We start from the raw sequence: 20,705 nt of genomic DNA, 5'->3' as shown, positions 1-20,705 counted from the left end.
AGCCAGAGAGATCCTGAAGTCTTGTCCTTCCTGTAGTTGTCTCTGAGTGTCCTCATGTTGTAGTTGGAGTTTCATCTCTAAAAGGGAGACGTAAGTGTGGCCATTCACAGAGCCATAGGACAGATTCACCTGACCCTTGAAGGGTCGGCACACCAGCCTGCAAGGCACCCAATGGACCCCTTTATACCCTTCACTCCTCCCTTTGCCACTGCCTGGACAGCCACATTCATTCCCCCCTGGGAGACAGGACTAGGAAGACCTCCAGCGTCTGCAGATTCCAAGCCGGAGTTATTGGGGGGGGGGGGGGGGGGAAAATGTACGAGAGGTACCTGAGGATGTGTATGAGTCAGAAAGTGGTGTTCAAACTGCACACTCAGGGTCTGGGTGTGTCAGGGTGTGTGTGTATGCATGTAAGGGGAACCCAGCCACCAGCCCAGACGTGTCCTTGACTCTGTTGCGCTAGGTGTACACAAGCAGGTGTGGGCATGTCCAGGTGGCACTTGTAAACAAACACAGTGCTGCACCCCATGACAAAGACCCCAGGTTCCCAGCTGAAACACCTGGATTCAAATCCCAGCTGTGCATTGAAAGGGCTGTGTCATTTTTGCCTCAGTGTCCCCGGTAGTTGGAGTGACAAGCACCAATCTTCATAAGCCTGCTTGTAAGGACTCAATGAGATGAAATAAGTAACCTCTTTATGAGAGCACCAGGCATTTACCTGCCAAAGTGTTATTCGTTGTTACATTTAAGCATGTGAACGAGCTTGGGCAATTTGCCCCTAGCCCAGCAGGGGTCCAGCAGTCAGAACTGAGTGGGGACACTGAACTGGAGAAGGGAATGAGCACAAGGAGAGGGGAAGAGAAGTCTGGCTGCAGTGTGTATAAAGACATATCCTGATGTGGCTCAGTGGATTGAGCACTGGCCTGTGAACCAAAGGGTCACTGGTTCAATACCCAGTCAGGACACATGTGTGGGTTGCAGGCCAGGTCCCTAGTAGGGGGTGCTTGAGAGGCAAACACTGATGTTTCTCTCCTCCTCCTAAAAATATTTCTTTCAAAAAAGATACACCCTAGCCCTGGCTGGTATGGCTCTGGATTGAGCCTCAGCCTGTGAACCAAGGGGTCGCCAGTTTGATGCCTGGGTTGCAGGCCAGGTTTCGTCCCTGGTGGAGGCACAGGACAGGTAACAACATGTTGGTGTTTCTTTCCCTCTCTTCCTCCCCCCTTCCCCTCTATCTAAAAAATATAAATAAAATCTTAAAAAAAAAAAAAACATGCATACACCCAGAGAGTGGGGAACTCTGGTCAGGAAGAGAGCCTCATCAACTCAAAGCCTCCCCAGGGCCCATAGTTAGCAGTGCCACCCCTCATCCACTTTTATTGGCTGTCCAGCTGGACAGCAGAGGAGCGGGTTTGGGGATGGCCAGCCTGGGCTGGTTCCTAATTACCCCAGGTGGGGCAAGCATCTGCCAGCCTTGGAACAAAGCATCCTGGCTGGCAGGGCTTCTGGGTGGGGCCACATAAAGACATCTGCACTTCTAGTACACGGGGTGGACTCCTGAGCCTCCACCACTCCCACACCAGGCTGCGTGTTTGAAAGATGGGTAGGGAAGCTGTTTGTGCCAAGCTGGGAGTGACCTCTTTGTGGGCATATCTGTGAAGGGGTTAATGTCTGTCCTCCATCCATGCCAAATGTAGGGATGAGTTTTCGTGTCCCCAAGCTGTGTGTGCATGGCACACCAGCTTGTATGAGAGGGTCTGAGATCTGAGGTGTGTGTATATGGGGGAGGGGGCTGCACACCACAATGAGGGGGCAAGGGGAGGGTTGTCTTTCCAGTGTGCAAATGCAGGTGAGTTTCAGGAGGGCTTGTGAATGTGACCCCATCTGATATGCTCCTCAGGGTCTGCAGGACTGTTGAGGGGTCACTGTTGTGTGAGTGTGTCCTTGCAATACTGATGGATCTGAGGGACCCCAGGAGTGTGTGCAGTTGCATAGAGGGCAGGCATTCCCACATCTGGTGTGTGACCATGGGTGTATCTTTGTGCAGGGAAGGTCAGGAATAAATTCATGCTACTGCCCTCTGTGGGATGGTGTGCACCTATGTGTGCAGGCTTTCTGGGCTCTGGGTGGGGTCTGCACTTAGCTGATTGTGTGATCTCGAATGTGTCTTTGTTACATGGTGTAATCAGGAGGGAATGCTGGGCCTTGGGCCGCTGCCCATGTGTTCCTGGGTGGCTGGTGGCTGGGAGCCTTGCTGGGATGGGGTCCATCTGCCATATACCTGAATGTTGGAGGGGGTAGAGCTAGGTGACTTTTGTGACTTTATCTGTGACAGAACCTACTGCCCTCTGGATCACCATGGTTGTGTCAGTGTTGAGGAAAGCTGAATCTGTGCCTGGGTGTATGGTGTGTGTTTCTAAGTACATCTTTGTGACAGTGTATGATTACAGGTGAATGGGAAGTGAACCAGCCCCATTGAGCAGAGTGTGTGTGTGTGTGTGTGTGTGCACGCGCGCGTGCACGCGCTCCCGTGCGCATGTGTCTAAGGCTAGGGAGGACATGGTCCCTGCCCCCTCCCCCAGCTCTAGTTCTAGAATTCCTTGAACCTGCCAGTGAATGCCAGGAAGAGGGATGGGGAGGAGCAAGGGAGGCCTGGGTGGATTTCTCCCCCTGCTCCAGGTAACAAACTGGCTAGACTTCTCCAAAGTTCTGAGGCTGCAGCTCAGGGGAGAAGGCCAGGGAGGGACCATCCACTCCCATTCCTCAGCCCCTTCCCACCCCAGGGTCTGGCTTCGGCCCCACCTGATGCTGAAGCCACCTGCCTATCTTGTCCCTGTCCCCGTGTGTCCTGCACCCACCATCAGGTGAGAAGGGCCCAGGCCCAGGGGAATAGGAGACTCTGAAGACGGGTGGACCTGTGGACAGGAATCAGGCATGAATCCATCAGAATCCTCAGAGTACGGAGTGGAGAGCTTAGAAGGCTGGACAACGAACAGAGGGAAGATGAAGGTGGACTCAGGAGAAGGGGAGGAATAATGAAGTGGGGAGGGTGGATGGGCTGGGGCAGCTGTGCAGGAGAGGGGGCCTGCCTGGGGCAGGGGGAGTATGGGAGGGGAACTGGGGGCCTGGAGTCTTGACAGGGCTTTGTAGGGCTTCCAAAGAGTGTGGCAGTGGAGGAAGGGCAGGGACTGGGAGCTAGGGGAGTGAGGGACACAGAGGTGGGATATGAGGGAGAAGAATGGTGTAGGGGGGCAGTCAGAGCCCTGAAAATCCAGAAATAGAGACAATGGTGACTGGGGTGTAGGGGAGTTTCCAGATGGAGCCCAGGTAATGTGGATGGGATGGGATCGAAGACACCTTGGTTAACTCAAGGGTTTGGGCGGCTGGGGCTGGTGAGAGGGGCTGAAGAGGTAGGCACAAGATGTAGAAAGCAAGAGTCCAAAAAGAGGGTGGCCTACGGGAGAAGGCTTGGGGAGGACTGGCAGCTAGGGGTGGGACTGAGCAAGGCTGGGAGGAGGCTGGACTGAGGAGGTGGCTGGGCAGGGAGGGAATGTTGAGCTGAGTCACCCCATTCCTCTCTACCATTGCTCACCGCCCGCAGCCCCTCCCTCCAGGTCCTCTGTTCGCAGGTCACAGGTGGGGGTCGGGTCTGGCCTCACCTTCTCTGGTCCCACCGGCCGGCACCGCGATGACTGTCACCTACACAGCCCGTGTGGCCAACGCACGGTTCGGCGGCTTCTCACAGCTGCTACTGCTGTGGCGCGGCAGCATCTACAAACTTCTGTGGCGGGAGCTGCTCTGTTTTCTCGGGCTCTACATGGTGCTGAGTGCTGCCTATCGGTGAGGCGGCCGGGCTGAGCGTGAGGGGCAGAGTGGGCTGGGAAGAGGCCAGGGTGTGGGGCGCCGGAAGAGACTGGCAGCTGAGTGGGCTCGCCTGTGACACACACCCCTCCCTGCAGCTTCGTGCTGACTGAAGAGCAGAAGCGCTACTTTGAGATGCTCGTCATCTACTGCGACCAGTATGCCAGTCTCATCCCCGTCTCCTTCGTGCTCGGTGTGTTCCAGCGTGCCGTGCTCCCAGTTCCCCACTCCTCCATCGGGAGAAACCCATTCATTCCTTTGGGAGACCCCCCATGCCTGCCCCTCTGAGAGCCCCCTCAAGTCCAGCCCCACTGGCCCCCCTTTCTGCATCCTCTATGCCAGGTGTGGCCCCTTGGCTATCACCTGGTTACAGTGCCCCTTTGGGAGAGTACCATGTCACCCATATGTTTATTCCTGGGCATCTCAGGGACTCCTACCTGTGTCTGTATAAGATTACTAGTGCCCCCCCCCCATATCCTGGGCTCCAGAGACAGGACCTCCTCCAGGGACCTCGCATGAATCCATCCTCTCAAGTCCAGCCTAAGAAGAATTTCTCTGACAAGTCCAGGCCCCCAGCCTCCTTCTCATTGTTCTCTGCCCACATGGATGATCAGCCTGCTCAAGAACCCTTGGCATAGATCCTGTATGCAATCCCTGCACACATCTCTGGCTCAGGGGCTCCCTGCACCCGGGAAAATCTGCCCAAGGGCCCTATGTCTCTGCTCCCATACAGGAATCCCAGTGCTGCATCCCAGGTGACTTCCCAGTAGCCAGAGTAACCCAGACTGCTCCAGCAACTCTGACCTCAGGGTTAGACCCCCAAGTTCCCAGCCCAAGTGGCCCCACGTGGTCAGAGTGACCAACCTGCCCTGTGTCACTGAGGCAGACCCTATTTCACTCCTCCTTCCACGACCTGGGCCCCTGAACCCCTAGCCCTAGTGTCCCCACTGAGCTCCCCATTCCCGGCTCTGCGCAGGCTTCTACGTGAACCTGGTGGTACACCGCTGGTGGAATCAGTACCTCTGCATGCCGCTGCCCGACGCCCTCATGTGCGTAGTATCTGGCACCGTGCACGGACGAGACGAGCGCGGCCGGCTCTACCGGCGCACGCTCATGCGCTACGCAGGGCTCTCGGCAGTGCTCATCCTGCGCTCTGTCAGCACCGCGGTCTTCAAGCGGTTCCCCACCATAGACCACGTGGTGGAAGCTGGTGAGGCCCCCGCTGGAAGCGGGGCAGGGTGGGTGCAAGGAGGGGAAAGGGGGGGCAGGGCCATGAGGAGGGTAGGGTGAGTGACCTTGTAAGGACGGGAAGGTGGGCAAGTGACCCCCAACCTCACTCCTCCAGGGTTTATGACCCGTGAAGAGCGCAAAAAGTTTGAGAACCTGAACTCATCCTACAACAAGTATTGGGTGCCCTGTGTCTGGTTCTCTAACTTGGCGGCACAGGCCAGGCGTGAGGGCCGCATCCGCGACAACAGTGCCCTTAAACTGCTGCTTGAGGTGAGCTCACCAGCTGGTCATTCATACAAAATACTGGAAGAAATTGTACCCCACCCTCCTGGGATTGTGTCAGATGATGGCCCGCCTCGCGCCTCCCACGAAGCTGATTGGAAACACCCTTACCTAGCAGCCCCCCGGGTGTGCATCTATCTCAATGGGTCCCCCACCCCAGGTATACAGTCACCACTAAATAATCTCCCCAGAGCTCTCAGAAGCCATCACCTTCCACCAGGCAGCCAGTCACCTCTGTCCCAAGTACCCACACTTAATCCCCCCTTGTGAGGGGATCCCCCTCATACCCTCATAACTCATATCCACCCTAGGAGCTGACTGTGTTTCGGGGCAAGTGTTCGATGCTCTTTCACTACGACTGGATAAGCGTACCCCTTGTCTACACCCAGGTAACCCCACCCCCCATTTAGATCCATTGTGGGGTGCACTGGTCTCTAGGGGAAACTGAGGGCCAGCTAAGACCCCATCACAGTGACTCCCTGTCCTAGCCCTGGTCTCTCCACAACCCCTGAGGCCCAGAGAGCCCTGACTTGGCAGCTGCCCTCCCCCAGGTGGTGACCATCGCAGTGTATAGTTACTTCCTGGCCTGCCTCATCGGTCGCCAGTTCCTAGACCCTGCGCAGGGTTACAAAGACCACAATCTTGATCTGTTTGTGCCAGTCTTCACTCTGCTGCAGTTCTTCTTCTATGCGGGCTGGCTTAAGGTATGTACCCGCCCCCCAACACCACCAGGCTGGGACTCCAGGAGTGGAGCGGGCAGGGGTTCTCAGGTCTCTGCTTATCTCCCTCCTGCCCGCTAAGGTAGCAGAGCAGCTCATCAATCCCTTTGGAGAGGATGACGACGATTTTGAGACCAACTTTCTCATTGACCGCAACTTCCAGGTGAAACTCAGTTGTGACCATCCCCTGGCTTCCCAAGTGGCCCTAGCCCCAAGCATGCCACGACTTGCCCAGGCATGGCCTCTGAGCATCCTTCTCTCTTTGTTATCACACTCATACCCATCCTGAAGGGTCCACCCCACGGTGTCTGCGCGTTGCTACCCCTCCTCCCCACCTAGCCCGCTGTCCGCGCCTGCAGGTGTCAATGCTGGCGGTGGATGAGATGTACGACGACCTGGCCATGCTGGAAAAGGACCTGTACTGGGACACCGCGGAGGCTCGAGCCCCCTACACCACAGCCACAGCCTTTCAGAGACAGCAACCCTCCTTCCAGGGCTCCACCTTCGATATCACGTGAGCCAATGGGGTGGGCGGGGCCTCTTGGGGCGGGGCTTCTGGCTCTGTCGGAACGTCTGATTGAGGGGGGATCTCGACTCAAGACCTGGGTCTAAGAGCTAAAGTCTATGAGGATAGGGATTGGGGTCAAGGTCTGGGACCAGGCCACTAATTGGGGTCAGAGCTAAGAGCTAAGGTGTGTGAAGACTGGACAGTTGGCCAGGGGCGGTACAATGCCACAACTAAGGCTTTGAGTCCTAAGTCTGAGCAGAACCAGAGCCAAAGGATAAGGCCAGGCTCTCGGGTGAGGGGTCAAGTTATTTTAGGGTAGGTGAGACAAATGTGTGGATGGAGCTGGGAAAAGCAGCAGGCCTCCGTCTCAGGTCTTTCAACCAAGGAGAGGGGCGAGGTCGCAGTGCTGACCCGCTATTCGTGCCACAGGTTGGCCAAGGAGGACATGCAATTCCAGCGGCCAGAGGGTGTGGATGTGCCGCTGGGCGAGGCGCCTGTCGACTTTTTGCAGCGCCTCCTGCCAGGAGGCCTGGGCATGGCCCCAGGAGGCCTGCTGGGCCGGCGACTGTCTTTGCTGCGCCGCAAGAACAGCTGCGTGTCGGAGGCATCCATGGCCGCCAGCTGCACGAGCGCCCTGGATGGCGCCGCCTCAGAGTGCGGCTGCGGGGACCTAATGCTGGACTCCAGCCTTCGAGAGCTGGACCTTGAGCCCTCCACTGGGCCAGAGCCGCCAGCCCCGGGGCCTGCTGCTGAGCCCTTCACCACAGTGCCCATGCCGGCGCCTCGGGGGCCGGCTCCGCCCTGGCTGCCCAGCCCCATTGGTGAAGAGGAGGAGAGTCTCGCCTGAGACCATCGGCCCGGGACCCCCAAGAACAGGGAACCAAGACCCACACTTCATCCAGGCAGCAGTGGGGGTCTGCATAAGCCACCTGTGGATTTCACCTGCTGGTTTTTGACCAGTTCCTGCTACCTGTGCTCCTGCCTTCACACCTGTCCTGCATCTCCTGTGGGCCAGGCACTGAACTAAGGACAGGGGATTCTTTCAGCTGCTGATCAGCTCATCCTTCCCACCAGTTCTACTTCCCACCCACTACTTCCTGAGAGGCTTCTCTCAGTGTGTCCTGCCTTTATTGTTTTCCTAAAATGGGATATGAGTGCCTACGTCTTTGAGTTGTGAGGATGGTAATGAAATGATAGCTTTAAAGTGTTTGGTACCTAATAGGTGCTCAATAAAATGTTAGTGGTTTCTACTCAAACGTTGTTAGCCTGACTTTTCCTGCCAGGCATTGTGCTAAGTCAGACCTGAGAAACTGTCCAGGTCATCTCCTGATGCCGATACTTCTTCCCAAACTCTGCTCTCTGAAATGGCCCCATCAGTGCATACAACTTTATCCATTTATCAATGTACTAGTCACAGTCCCAGGACCACAGCTTCCTCTTGTCAGCCTTGATTTATGGTTCTGCAAGCAACCTTTCTACCCCAAATCCCTGAATTCTGTTATCTTTTCAGTGTTCCTGGTCTTAATTCAATCAAATGCCAATGACTCCTGTTTTTAGGAGTCCAAACAGGACCCCTCCCCTATTTCTAGACCCATAGATCCAACTGTCTTCTCCATGTCTCCAGGCATCTGGGACATAATGTGTCCCTGAACCAGCTCCCTATCAGCTCCCCAGACTCTCTTTGTTGGCTTTGTCCTTACAAATAATGAGCCCCAAACCTGGAGTCATTAACTCCTCTCTTTCTCTCACCCCCTCCACATCAACCCAGCAGCAAATCCCATTGGCTTGGTCTTCAAATTGTATCCAGATTCCAGCCATTCCTCCTTCCTCTAGGGCCCCCACCATGGCTAGAGCCCCCAGTGTCATGCACCCACCCAGCTGGACTAGTAACTTCTGTCCTTGTCTCCCAGCTCTGGTCTTAACACCCCAGTCGTGCCCACAGCAGCCAAAGGGAGCCTATGAACACCTGAATCAGGTAACACCCTTCCTTTGTTTAGAACCCTCCATGACTCTTACTTCACTTAGAATAAAAACTGGAGTCTTCCACACAGCTCAGGAGGCCCTGAACTGTCTCCCTGTCTTCGTCTCCTCCCTTCTCCTGACTCCACACTGCCCCTCTAACCCACCAAGCAAGGTCTCATCTCAGGGCCTTTGCACATGCTATTCCATCTGGCTGGATTGCTCTTCCCCAGACATCTATGTGGCCCCTTCCTCCCTTCTGTCAGGTCTCTATTTAAATTATGTCACTTCCTTGGTAAGGTCTTCTTGTTGCTGGCCTTTTATGAAAAATCACCACCTCCAGAAGCATTTGAGATCTTACTCTCCAGCATGTTGTCAATTTGGTTCAAATACTTCAAAAATATATTTTATTTATCTTTAGAGAGGGGAAGGGAGGAAGAGAGGGAGAAAAACATCCATGTGTGAGAGAAACATGCATCAGATGCCTCTCGCACGCCCCCAATTAGGGGCTTGGGCACAACCCAATTATATGCCCTTAATGGGAGTCAAACCGGTGACCTTTCAGTTTGTGGGATGACACCCAATCCACTGAGCCACATCAGTCAGGGCTGGCTCAAATAAACTTTAATCAAAATTCAAAAAAAAAAAATCACCACCTCCCAAATCCACCTCCTGCAACCCCATCACTTCTGCTTGCTTTATTTTCTCTATAGCACTTCTCACATCAAACTTTTATCTACTTCCTTCACTGTCCGTCTCCCTTCATTGGACATAAGAGCTTCTTCATAAGGCAGGGATTTTTGTCTGAAGCTTCTTCAAAACCCATCACACATGCACAATTACACAAACACAGATGAGATTCTCACCCCTCACTGGGTGCTATCACTTACTCACATGTTAGTGAGACCACAAGCCAGGCCTTTCTTAAAGCAGTGGTTTGAATCCCTGGCCCATCTTCCCCTCACTAGAGTCTAGCCAGAACAGATTTAAAGTCTTTATTATTTTTCTTCTCAAATATAAAATCACTCTTTCTACCCTGGCAACTCATTAACCCCAGGGAGAATATTAAGGATAAGAATCACATTGCTAAAAAGAACAGCCCTATACCTGCCTCTCACCATGTCCTGTATCCTTGGCTCATTTGGGAGAGGAAAAGGCACAGGTCATGACCTCAAGGCTCTCAAGCAGCTGACCCTGGCATGATGCTAGGCCCCAGGGGAGTTGGGGGAATCCAGGCAGAATCCAGGGTGGATCAAGCCCTGACTGGCTGGACAGGCGGCAGGATCCTGAGGTACATCAGTGCTTGTCAGTGGAGCGCATGTTCAGAGATACTTGGCGTCCCAATGGTCCACGGCGAGCATTGGTGGCCAGGCGCTGCTGGGCCAGGAACGACTGAGCATGGGCAGGTGACCGCTCTTCCCCTGCTCGTTGCTGTAAGGCCATGCCCTGCAGGGAGGGGTGTGGTTGACATCAGATGAGCCCAGGGGATGCCCCCAACACTCCAGCCCAGGTGGTAGTAAACTCACCATATTACCAGGCACTGATGAGAAGCTTTTCTTCCTGCTCCCGCTGACTTCGACTCTTCTCAAAGTCCATCTGTCAAGGAGGCAACAGTCAAGGGCCTGGATGTGCTGGGGGCTATGAGAGGGGATGAGGGTACCCACCTCTAGGTGCCGGATTCGGACTTCCCGCTCCCGGAGCTGCGTCCTCAAGGTATGGAGTTCTGGAAGCGCCCCTCTGGGTGGCCGCTGCTTTGGTTCCAAGGTCTGTATGACCTAGGGGTTGGGGAAGTAGCCGTGGAGTAGAAGTCTGTGACATGACGTGGTATGATAGGTGTGGAGGTGGGGAGCAGAGATGTGCAAACTGGTGGGAGGCATGACCCAATGAGGCAGCAGCCTGGGCAGAAGGTCACTCAGCATCCTCACCGTGCGTGCCTTATCCACATATCGACGGTACCGCTCCTCCATGGCCCGCAAGTCTGCATCCTTCTTCTGCAGGCTGTCCTGAAGCTCTTCGATACGCCTGGCTGCTATAGAAACAAGGTGGCCTCTCAGCTCCACATCCAGCTCAGGTCTCCCCCCACTCATCTCACTGCCAAACCCCGCTCACTGTTGCTGTCGGCAGGTGGCTCCAGCTCCTCAATGTACTCGCGCTTCCGCTGCAGCTCCTCCAGATCCGCCTCATGCAGCTTCTGCCTGGGGGCAGGGGACAAGCAGCAGTGGTTGCCAAGGCATTCCCCACTGGCTAGAAGTGCCCCTGCATGGCCACAGAGACCTCTCTGCCTGCCTCACAAGCACAGGGGTTGTGTGCTCTGGCCCCTCCACCTCCTCCACCACCAGAGCCACAACCCTCCAGCCTCCTAGTCAGATGGCCCCTGGGCCAGCCCCCCATGTATCCACTGCTGTTTCAGAGGTCACATGCTGATCCAGCCACCACTACCCTTTGCCAGCCTTTTCTATTCTCAACCCTTCAGTACCATCTTCCACACAGCAGCCAGCAATCTTTCTAGAATGCCAATTTCTTACAACAAAAGAAAATGCAGGCTACAAGATTTGATAACATCCCTATAGGTGACACTATTATTGTGCATTGAACACGAAACACAGTATAACATCTACTAGCTATGTCCACTGAAATGACCAAGGCATGTGCCCTCGGAGCCACCAATTACACTTTTGTGATACACTTGCATACAAGTGAAACAATGCATAGTTTCACTTGTGTGCAAGGTGTTACACTTCGTTGCTTTGTTTGGAATTGCAAATACCTAGAAAGAATGGGTTAAATACATTATGATATTCACAAAAAATGCTAGCCTTTCTGGACAATAATTCTACAGGGGAATTAAGCCCTAATGCTTCCAGGTATCCAGCCTCTGTAAGGAAATAGCTTTTTCTATGCTCTGGGTCATCCTCAGCTACATTCTATCATTGGCCAAAACTGAGAAAACAACCACCCAAAACATTTCCAGTAAGGCCTAGTTTCCCCACGGACCCCCAGTTAACATAGGCTGCTATATTTATAAAACAGAATGACTATTTGTAGAAATGTCCCTGTCATCTTAAGTAGGAAAAGCAAGTGCGGGCTAGCACTTATTATACTACCTTTTGGGTAAATAAAGGATGAAAATAAAAACCTACATTCATATTTATTTGTATTTGGTTTTAAAATGCTGGAAGGAGAAAAGCTTTGTAAAGTAAATAATTGTCTAACCATTATGCTGTACACCTGAAACTAATACAAATTAATATTAAACATAAACTGTAATTGAAAAGAAAAAAAAAACTCTGGAGGGATTCCCATAAAAAAACAAATAGGAATGCAGTGGAGTAGGGTGGGAATTGAGCCAATCTGGGGTTCAGGGAGGTACACATTTTGGTTTTTAAACTACAAATGTGATCACTATTTAAAAGTTATTTTTTTAAGATTTATTTACTGCCCTGGCTGGCGTAGCTCAGTGGATTGAGCACGGACTGGGAACCAAAGTGTCCCAGGTTCGATTCCCAGCCAGGGTACATGCCTGGGTTGCAGGCCATAACCCCAGCAACCGCACATTGATGTTTCTCTCTCTCTCTCTCTCTATCTCCCTCCCTTCCCCTCTAAAAATAAACAAATAAAATCTTAAAAATTTTTATTTACTTACTTTTTAGAGAAAGGGGGAAGGGAGAAAGAGAGGGAAAGAAACATCATTGTCTGGGAGAAACATCAATCAGCTGCCTCTCACAGGCCCCCACCTGGGAACATGGAGGGCAACCCAGGCATGGGCTCTGACTGGGAATTGAACCAGCGACCTTCTGGTTCACAGGCCAGCACTCAATCTACTGAGCCACACCAGCCAGGGCTACCATAGTTTCTTTTTTAACAGTGTAAAAAGTAAAAGGCTACTATCACTTTCAACAAGGTAAGATTACCTTGCTGAAATCCCCTGTGTCTCTCCCATGGCTCCCGGAAACAGTCTTTACTGCTTCCCTTGGTCTTTAAGACCTAGATCTAAACCTTCAGTCTGTATTTGCACGAATGAGTCTGCACCCCCCCCCCACCTTTGCCCCAGCCTCCCCCACCACCAGGAATGCATCCCTCTGGGACTCACAGGTGTTCCTGTAGCTTCCTCTTTAGCAGGACGGACTGGGAGAGAGAACAGGCATGGGGTGAGTGGGTGTCCAGAGGTCCCAACCCTTTCCCGGGATGAGGGCAGTAGTGTCCACCCTGAGCCATGATACTTACGATGGGACTGTATAGGGCACCAGGCAGCAAGTGGGGAGAGGAAAAGAGGGTTACTGAGGGTCAGGAGGCAGGGCCAGGCAGGAAGGAGGTGGGTACTCACGTCCTCCTCGGTCTTGCCCCCCTGCTCCTGCAGTGCCTTCTGTAGGTCCTCCACCTGGGCCCGCAGCTCTAACAGCTGCTGCTGGTTCAGCCTGCCGGGGTGGACGGCTGCTCAGTGCCTGCGCCGCCCTCGGGCTGTCTCCACGCCGGCACCCAGCTGCCCTCCACTGTCCTCACCGGTGCTGTGTCTCCAGCCCGTGGCGCGCTCGGTTGGCCTCCTCCAGGTGGCGCTGTAGCTCCTCCTGCCGCTCCCGGTCGGCAGCCTCCTGCTGGCACAGACGCTTGTTTTCCAGCTGAAGCCTCAGGAGCGTCTCCCTGCAGACCGGAGGGAGCTGAACAGAGCTGGGGACTAGTCACCCCTCAGACCCTGCGTAGGGTACTAGGAAAGGGACAGAGCCCTAGAGAAGAGCCCAGTCAGACTGTGGGGTAAGACTAGTCCTGGGGACTTGGGCCTAGGCTTAGTGAGCTGAGTTCTGGGTAACCCAAGTGGGCGGGCCTATGAGGTAGGCCTAAGGATGGAGCCAGGCAAGGGTCAGGACGCAGGAACTGGTTTAAACACTAGGGAAGGGGCTGAGAAAAGCTAGGCATAAGCTAAGACACAGGAATGGGAAGAGCTGGGGAGGGAGAGCCCATCTGGGCAGGGCACAGGGTACTGAATCTAGCAGGAGCTACACGGAGGACAGGGCTGTTCCTTGGGGGTCAGAGTCTGATTTAGGCAGGGCTGGGGCCTAAGACTTTTCGTGGCTAGTAGAGCTGGATGGATTGGGCCTAATTTGTGCCCTGAGGATGGAACCTGGAGAGGAAAGCCACCAACAGGGCCACAGCCCAGACAAGTAAGAGCAGAATTATGAGTGCGTGGGCCTAGGACCCCCCCCCTAGGACTTGGGAATGGAGCCAAGCTGGCTGGGCTCTGATAGAAACCTGCACTGGGTGGCAGGGCTGAAGGTGGGCACTGGGAGGCCAGGGTGGGGCCCAAGTTCTGAGTGACCCCAGAATACCTGAGCTCCGCAGGTAGCATCTCTGCTGCTAAGTTTCCACAGCTGGTGAGGTGGGATCCAATGAGGGATCTGGAGAATATGAGATAAGAAAAGTTTTCAGGTAGCTGCACAGCCCAGGCTCCCATCCCTAGGGTCCTTTTTCCAAGAATCATCTTTTTTTTTTTTAGAGTTTTTATTTATCTTTAGACAAAGGGGAAGGAAGGGATAAAGAGAGGGAGAGAAACATCAGTGTGTTGTTGTCTCCCCCTCACCCCCAACTGGGGACCTGGCCTACAACTCAGGCATGTGCACTGACTGGGAATTGAAACTGGAAACCCCTTAGTTCCCAGGCCAGCGCTCAATCCACTGAGCCACACCAGCCAGGGCCCCAGAGTCATCTTTGAGGGCTCATGTATGGCCAAAAGCCTGACACAAGTCTCCACCGCCCTCCCCCTCCCACACACACACCTGATAAGAAGTCCTGATGCTTGGCCCTGCCCGGAGCTCAGGAGGTCCTTCTGCCTTCTGTTGGCCCTCATAACCTTTCCCCTGTAGTGTCCCTCCAGCATGGCCTAACTCTGTTCCTGGCCTAAATAAGCCCGAGACATTGCCTCTTCTGCCTACCCTAACGGCACCCCCAGGCCACACACACCACCAGGATCCTGGATGGGCCCCAAACTCACCAGCCTGGGTGGGTCCCCGAGGCTGCAGCTGGGCACAACGCAGCTCCTCATTGGCCTCCCGCAATGAGTCCCGCTCGGCCATCAGGCGCTGGAGGGAAGGAGTTTGAGACACCACTTGAGGCCCACTTGAGTGGGCTACCCCATGATGAGCAAGGCGGGGCTTGGGTGGTGGGACCCTCAGCCCTCACCTCCTTCTCCTTTGTCACCAACTCATACTTTTCCTCCAGATTGCGACACTCGAATAGCCATTTCTCAGCTTTCATGGCCTCCTCCTGCCACTGGCCCTGCAGTTCCTGAACCTGAACAGAGGGAAGGTGTGAGGACCGCAAAGTGGGAAGGAGGGGCAGGGACTGGGTTCAAGTTAAAGGAGAGAGGCCAGAGGACCCAGCCTCAAAAACTTAGAGGGCAGAGTTTAAGAGAAGGGGCGTGGCCTAAAACCTAGAGAGAATCTGGCCTGCCTTAGGGTGTGACTTTGTATACATATATAAACAGGAGCACTCATCTCCGAGGGGCTCAGTGCCACCCGGAGAGTCCCCAAAGGGAATGGAGCAAGCCATGGGGGCCCCTCCACCCCCTGCTCACATACAGGCACAGGCTCCCAGGCTCCCTGGCACCACAGCCATTGCCGCACCTGCCTCCGTTGAGCCTCCAGCTGGGCACGCAGAGAGCCAGCCCTGCGCAGCTCCTCCTCTAGCTGCCGTGTGCGCTCTGCGTGGCCTGTGTTGCGCTCCTCCAGCTGCCGCACCTGCCGCCGCAGCTCTCTGAGCTCCCCCAGTCGGCGCTGGCAGCTGCTCAGTGTGGCCTCCAGCTGCCCAGCACGCTCCGAGGACTGCCTGGGGGAGGGGGCAAGTGAGGAGAGATGGTTAGGGTCTGAAGTCAGGGTTCAGCTGATGTGAGGCCCTCAAGGCAGAAGGGGTCATGTCTGCCTGAGGGCATTTGAGAGAGATGGTGGGTCTTGAATGTTAGGGGTCAGCCTGCGTCTGGTGCTGTTGGGGTTATTAGGGAGCAAAAAGGGAGCCCTAAGTGTCAGTGCTAGCCAGAATCATAACCAGGGATGCTCTGATGTGGGATGTGGGGAACGAGAAGGCTGTAGGGATACGGGGAGAATGATGGGGGCCCAGAGGGATCGAGCAGCCCCCAAAGATGCTCTCGAATCATGAGGACTGTGGGTGCAAGGGCAGTGGAGGGGTTATGGGGGAGCTTTGGGTCAGAGCATTATGGGGTCCTTGAATTTTAACATTACAGAGGTGCCATGGGGTCACAGGGGAGTCCTTTGATGTTACAGAAAACACAGTGAGTCGAGGGGGTGAGTGCTGTGGGGGTGCACCAAGCGTCCTGGGGTTACCAGGGTGCTGTGGAGTCATAAGAAGGTACAATCGTGTCATGGGGGGGGGGGCACAGTAGAGGTTACAAGAGATGGCAAAGTATTGCACTGTTGGGTCCCGGAGGACACCATGGGATCTTGGGACATGATAAGACGCAGAATGGTGCAGCAGGGTCTGTGGAGAACTGGGGGGGGGCTCTCGGCTTGCTGGGGCTACAGGGATGCTATGAGGCCTGGATGGAACAATGTGGGATAACAGGCGGACACTTGGGAGGTCCTGGGGGACACACCATGGATCCAGGGGGCCAGAGGACACAGTAGAGTCCAGGTAGTACATGCAGTTCAAATGGCACTGTGGAGTCTAGAGGGTATTACAGGACCCACCACTCACCGCAGCTCATCCATCTCATCCTTCAGGGTCTGCGCCTCCTGGGCCAGGCTAGTCAGTGCCTGGTTCCGCTGCTGCAGCTCAGCGACCTCTCGCTCCAGCTCCATGCATCGAAGATGATCGTCTTCCCTGCCATTCTCCAGCCTGGGGGGGTGTGAGGGTGGGCACATGAGGGGACCACACTCACTACAACCCCCTGGCCTGCCTGGCCCCAGCTGCCCACACCTGTAGTTTTCTTCCTGCAGCTGCTCCAGCTGGGACTGTAGCAGCAGCAGCTTCTTGGCAGTGAGGCCCGTGGCAACCTCACCCTCTGGCTGGCCCACCTGCTGCCGCAGCACTGCATTCTCCTGTGCCAGACTCTGCTTCTCCTCTGACAGGAGCACCAGCTGTGGGCAGGAGGTGCAGTGAGCTAGAGTGGGGTGGGGGTTTTGCAGGTAACCCTACCCTGGAAGCACCAGTGGTCCCCCCACCTCAGCCCCACCTGCCGCTCCAGGTCCAGACAGCGCTGCCGTAGCTCATCCCCCTCATCAGCCTCCTCACTCAGGAAGTAGTACCTGCGGGACTGATGAGAGGGGTGGGGGTCAGGAGGGGCAGGGAACTCAGGAATCCAGGGAAGGAGATTGGGGGAGGAGGCTGGGATCTCTAGAGGCAGAGAGGAAGAATCCAAGAAACTCTCAAGATCTAAGAAGAGAAGGCTGGGACTCCAGGATACTGGAGGAAGGTGATTCAGGAACCCTAGGTAACTGAGAAGGAAAGAGGCTAGGACCCTGAGAGATGAGGGTGGTTTTCAGAATTAAAGATAAGCCCCTCCTGCTGTTAGGCAGCCCAGAGAATCAGTAATGGGGTCAAGACCCTGACCAGGTCCCCCAACTCTTACCTGGCTGTCAAAGTTCCCATATGTCTCCACTGGCAAGGTATCAGAGGTGTCTTTGGTCAAGAACTGGAGGGACATGGGGTGGCACTGAGATAAGCTGGGTCCTCTGAAGGCAGCCTTCAAGGCCTCCATGATCCAGCCCGAGAACCTCTCCATCTGCCTGTCCACAAAGCCATTTCTCCCCTATATCCCTAGCCTGAAGTCTGCCCCCCACCCCCTGCCATGTGTCCAGCACACAGGGAAGCCTGGTCTTTTGATTGTCACAGAGCTAGACTGTGACTTAGAGCTGGGAGGAGCTGGCAGGCACGAGACAGGGAAAGCTGGCCAGCTGAGTTCCAGGCAGAATCCAGACTGTACCAGGGGAGATCTTGTGCCCAATGGCCTCTGCGCTGCAGCTCCTTGCCACATTGGGCACCCCCACCTACCTCCTGGATGGCTTCCATCACCACATGCTGAACTGACTCCTCCAGTGTCATAATTCTCTGGATGTGCTCTAGGGATTAAGGTTAAAGAACTAAGACCTAGGGAGAAGGATTTCCTTAGGTCTTCCCTTAATGACCCTGTAACCCCCATACCTTGCTTTTTCTCACAACTGATGGCACAGCCCAGCACCAGCTGAAGAAGCTTGCCAAGCTCCCTGGGGTCTGAGAACTGGCCAATGAGGCTCACATCGGGGAGGTGCTGCTCCAAAATGGGATGTCCTAGGACCTGAGGGGGCATGGTAGAGTGTCAAGAGCTTACAGACACTTCTCCTCCTCCCAGCACAGCCCCCTAAACCCCTTTACAGTTACTCACACCCTGGGAGTACTCCACCAGGCTCTGTAAGATCATCTTCAGGTTGCTAACCTGAGGAGAGACAAGGAATTGTGTCCAGGGTCCCAGAGCCCCCAGAAAGGGCCAGGTGGCCCTCATCCTGAATTTACCCCATTCTTTTATTTCCAACTCCCCTGCCAATTCCTGGTCATCTTATCCTGTTTCACCCCATTCTCTGTCTGCATGTCCCCTCACCTGCTCATCTTGTTAACATGTTCCCAGAACCCAATCACTTCTCGCCACCTGCCCCCACAACCCCACCACCATTTGGCCCTCAACATCTCTCCCCTGGATTACTGCACCAGCTTCCTGCCTCAGCTTCCACTCTCCATTCCTCTCCAAGCAGTCAGGGGAAGCTTTTCTAAGCCCAAGCCAGGTTGTGCCTTTCCTCTGCTAAAACCCTTTCTTGACTTTACACAGCACCTAAAATAGAATCCACCTCCCTGCCCCAGCTTGCCAGGCCCCTGATGACCTCACATATCATTCCTTTGCTTTCCATTCTGACTCAGTCACACAAAGCTTACTCCCAACTCAGGGCCTTTGCATTTGCTGTTTCCTAGCGTGGGATACCATTCCTTCAAATCTTACATCAAGATCAGCCCATTTGGAGCAACCATCCACCAACCCAGTTGTTGTCACTCATGGACTGCTTTATTGTCTATACAACTTGTTCCCATCAGAAGTCAACATTTATGTTTGTGCATGCAGGTTTCTGTTACTCCTTGCTGCTTGCCCAGGCCTGCTCAATAGATGAATGAAAAAATAAGTAGTCAGCTGATCACCAGACATCTGTCCCTCTCCCTAACCAGGTCTGCCTATCACCCAGGAAATACGTCTAGCTGACCCTTCCCTGATTATTCTTCACCACTCTGTTCCCCAGTCAAGTCCACCTGTCACCTTCTTTCTCCAGTTGGGACCTGGGTCCTCTGAGATGCGCTGGAGCCAGGCCTCATTGAACCAGGAAGGGTCTCTGGGGGCGAGAAGGTGAGATGAGCTGCTAGGGGACTTTTGGGGGGACCCTCCCACTCAGCTCCACTCACATCTGGTTCAGCACGTAGGCTATGGCCAGGCCACTGCTCAAGTCCTGGGGACTGGTACAGGGGGATGGGATGTGGAACATCTGCAACTGTGGGGAAGAGGAAAGCGCAACAAGCAGCGTCAGAGCCTGGGATCACTGAACCACTGTCCTTTTGAAGACTGTTATGGTCAACGGAAATCTCACAGGATTGAATGTGAACGGTTGGACAGGAGCTGGCCTGTTGCTCCCCAAGTCCTTGGCAGAATGACATCTGCTCACCTGGGACCAGAGGGGGCGTGGCCCCACTTCACCTCTGTCCTACAAACATCCCGCGACCTGGCCAGGGCGGAACCAAATCACTTGGTCCCCACAGGCGATGAGTCACGAGGCCAGTTCACCTGTGTCATCGTCCCACGTGACCAGGCACGAAGGGGCGGGACCTCACCTGTTCTGTCCACGCAGACCTTCTATGTGACAGAGGCGGGTGCATAGGCCAGAGTCCAACGGCCCAGCAGACCGATGAGCCCCGCTTCCTCCTCCCAGCCCCAGGATGGAAAGGTGAACCGAGCCCAGGCCAGGGCTCCCGGGAGAGAACGAGCGCACACCTGTCCTGGCCCCGCCCCCGACCTACCCAGGTGAACAGAGACCCGCATAGCTCAGCCTTGTCCATGCTCATGGCTCCCGATCCGATTCGACCTCAGCCGCGGAGCCCCGCCACTGCAGCCGCCACCAGATCCGCCACCAGCGAGCGCCCGCAACCTCGACCTCCCGCTCGGCCTAGAGCGCCGCCCCACCCCGCCCCCTGAACGCAGGCCCCGCCCTGGACACGTGATCTTCTCCAGGCGCCCGCTCAGGCCTCCAGTACTGCCATTTTGGATCCGGGCAGCATTCGGGCGCCCGCCCTGCCGCCAGGGGGCAGTCTGGGACACCTTTGCGTTTCCTGCCTCCACTGGTTCTTTTGGAGAGTAGCAAAGATCTCAGGATCATTCTTCATCTTGTGAGCCGGAACTACCCCACTCTGTAGTATAGGCTGAAAGAAACTCTGCTGTTTAATCCCTTTATAATCGGACACTTTATCTGCGCCAGGGAGGGAAAGGCCGTTACACATCCTTTGAATTTGGAGGGGGGATCCTAATGGGCTCTATCTTCCTGGTGGAGGTGACTTGGGAGTCTTGCTCCCGGGTAGACAGGGGACATGAGTGAGGTCTTAGGTCGAAGGCTGGATTATTCAGTCAGACATTTGTCCTGGGTGATGGACAGACACATTTGCCCAGCCTGGATCGGTCCTCCACTTGGGCTTTCCCGCGCCTTCCCCTCCTGAAGCCCGGAGCAGGAGTCCTCGGGCTCAGAACCCGGACCAGGCCTCTCTTTTCCCCAGGGCCCACCAGGGGGCGCTCAGTCCGCAGGAACGCAGTCTACCGCGCGGGGGGAGGGGCGCTCAAAGGAAAGTAATAACAAGAGCAGTTAATAAAATTGCTGTCACCATTTATTGAGTGCCTACAGTATACAGTCCCTGAGCTTCACGATTCAAATATATAGGTAGCTGCCCTGACAGGTGTGGCTCTGTTGATTGGGCGCCGACCGTCAAAGCAAAAGGTCCCAGGTTGGATTCCTGGTCAGGGCACATGCTTAGGTTTGGGGGTTCAGTCCTCCCTGTCCGGGCGCTCTTTCACCATCAATGTTTCTCTCCCTCTCTTTCTCCCTCCCTTCCCCTCTCTCTAAAAATAAATAAATCCTTTTTTAAGG

General features: G+C 54.9%; 2 protein-coding genes across 3 annotated transcripts; one reads left to right on the top strand and one right to left on the bottom strand.

Moving 5' to 3' along the window:
- Nucleotides 1–3,257: 3,257 nt before the first annotated feature.
- Nucleotides 3,258–7,856, top strand: BEST2 (bestrophin 2). 2 transcript variants are annotated; one of them, XM_028521690.2, is made up of 9 exons: nt 3,259–3,840; nt 3,960–4,054; nt 4,838–5,071; nt 5,207–5,361; nt 5,685–5,762; nt 5,925–6,077; nt 6,175–6,255; nt 6,452–6,606; nt 7,030–7,856. In XM_028521690.2, the coding sequence occupies exons 1-9, from the start codon at nt 3,689–3,691 to the stop codon at nt 7,445–7,447; spliced, it is 1,521 nt and encodes a 506-aa protein (XP_028377491.1). In that variant the 5' UTR covers nt 3,259–3,688; the 3' UTR covers nt 7,448–7,856. The 2 variants fall into 2 exon arrangements, with proteins under 2 accessions (XP_035888328.1, XP_028377491.1); XM_036032435.1 differs by lacking the exon at nt 5,685–5,762 and having other exon boundaries at nt 3,258–3,840.
- Nucleotides 7,857–9,485: 1,629 nt separating this feature from the next.
- On the bottom strand, nt 9,486–20,405 carry HOOK2 (hook microtubule tethering protein 2). The gene is given in 23 exon segments (XM_028521575.2): nt 9,486–10,012; nt 10,091–10,155; nt 10,224–10,334; nt 10,485–10,588; nt 10,669–10,754; nt 12,650–12,684; nt 12,884–12,974; nt 13,060–13,197; nt 13,881–13,917; nt 13,920–13,949; nt 14,543–14,630; nt 14,731–14,841; nt 15,174–15,375; nt 16,258–16,398; nt 16,480–16,640; nt 16,736–16,816; nt 17,132–17,194; nt 17,554–17,621; nt 17,704–17,836; nt 17,924–17,974; nt 18,839–18,911; nt 18,982–19,067; nt 19,591–20,405. Coding segments are annotated over 23 exon segments (2,157 nt in total). The 5' UTR covers nt 19,636–20,405; the 3' UTR covers nt 9,486–9,855.
- Nucleotides 20,406–20,705: the final 300 nt, after the last annotated feature.

This window comes from Phyllostomus discolor, chromosome 8, assembly GCF_004126475.2.
Source record: "Phyllostomus discolor isolate MPI-MPIP mPhyDis1 chromosome 8, mPhyDis1.pri.v3, whole genome shotgun sequence".
Classification (NCBI taxonomy): domain Eukaryota; kingdom Metazoa; phylum Chordata; class Mammalia; order Chiroptera; family Phyllostomidae; genus Phyllostomus; species Phyllostomus discolor.
This window is presented reverse-complemented; position numbering and strand designations above follow the sequence as displayed.

Excerpts from the sequence above, each read along its gene's own strand:
- BEST2 (XM_028521690.2), top strand. The coding sequence starts at position 3,689 with ATGACTGTCACCTACACAGCCCGTGTGGCCAACGCACGGTTCGGCGGC. Across the intron at positions 5,072-5,206 it reads AGACCACGTGGTGGAAGCTG|GGTTTATGACCCGTGAAGAG; the intron begins GTGAGGCCCCCG and ends TCACTCCTCCAG. Across the intron at positions 6,256-6,451 it reads TCATTGACCGCAACTTCCAG|GTGTCAATGCTGGCGGTGGA; the intron begins GTGAAACTCAGT and ends CCGCGCCTGCAG.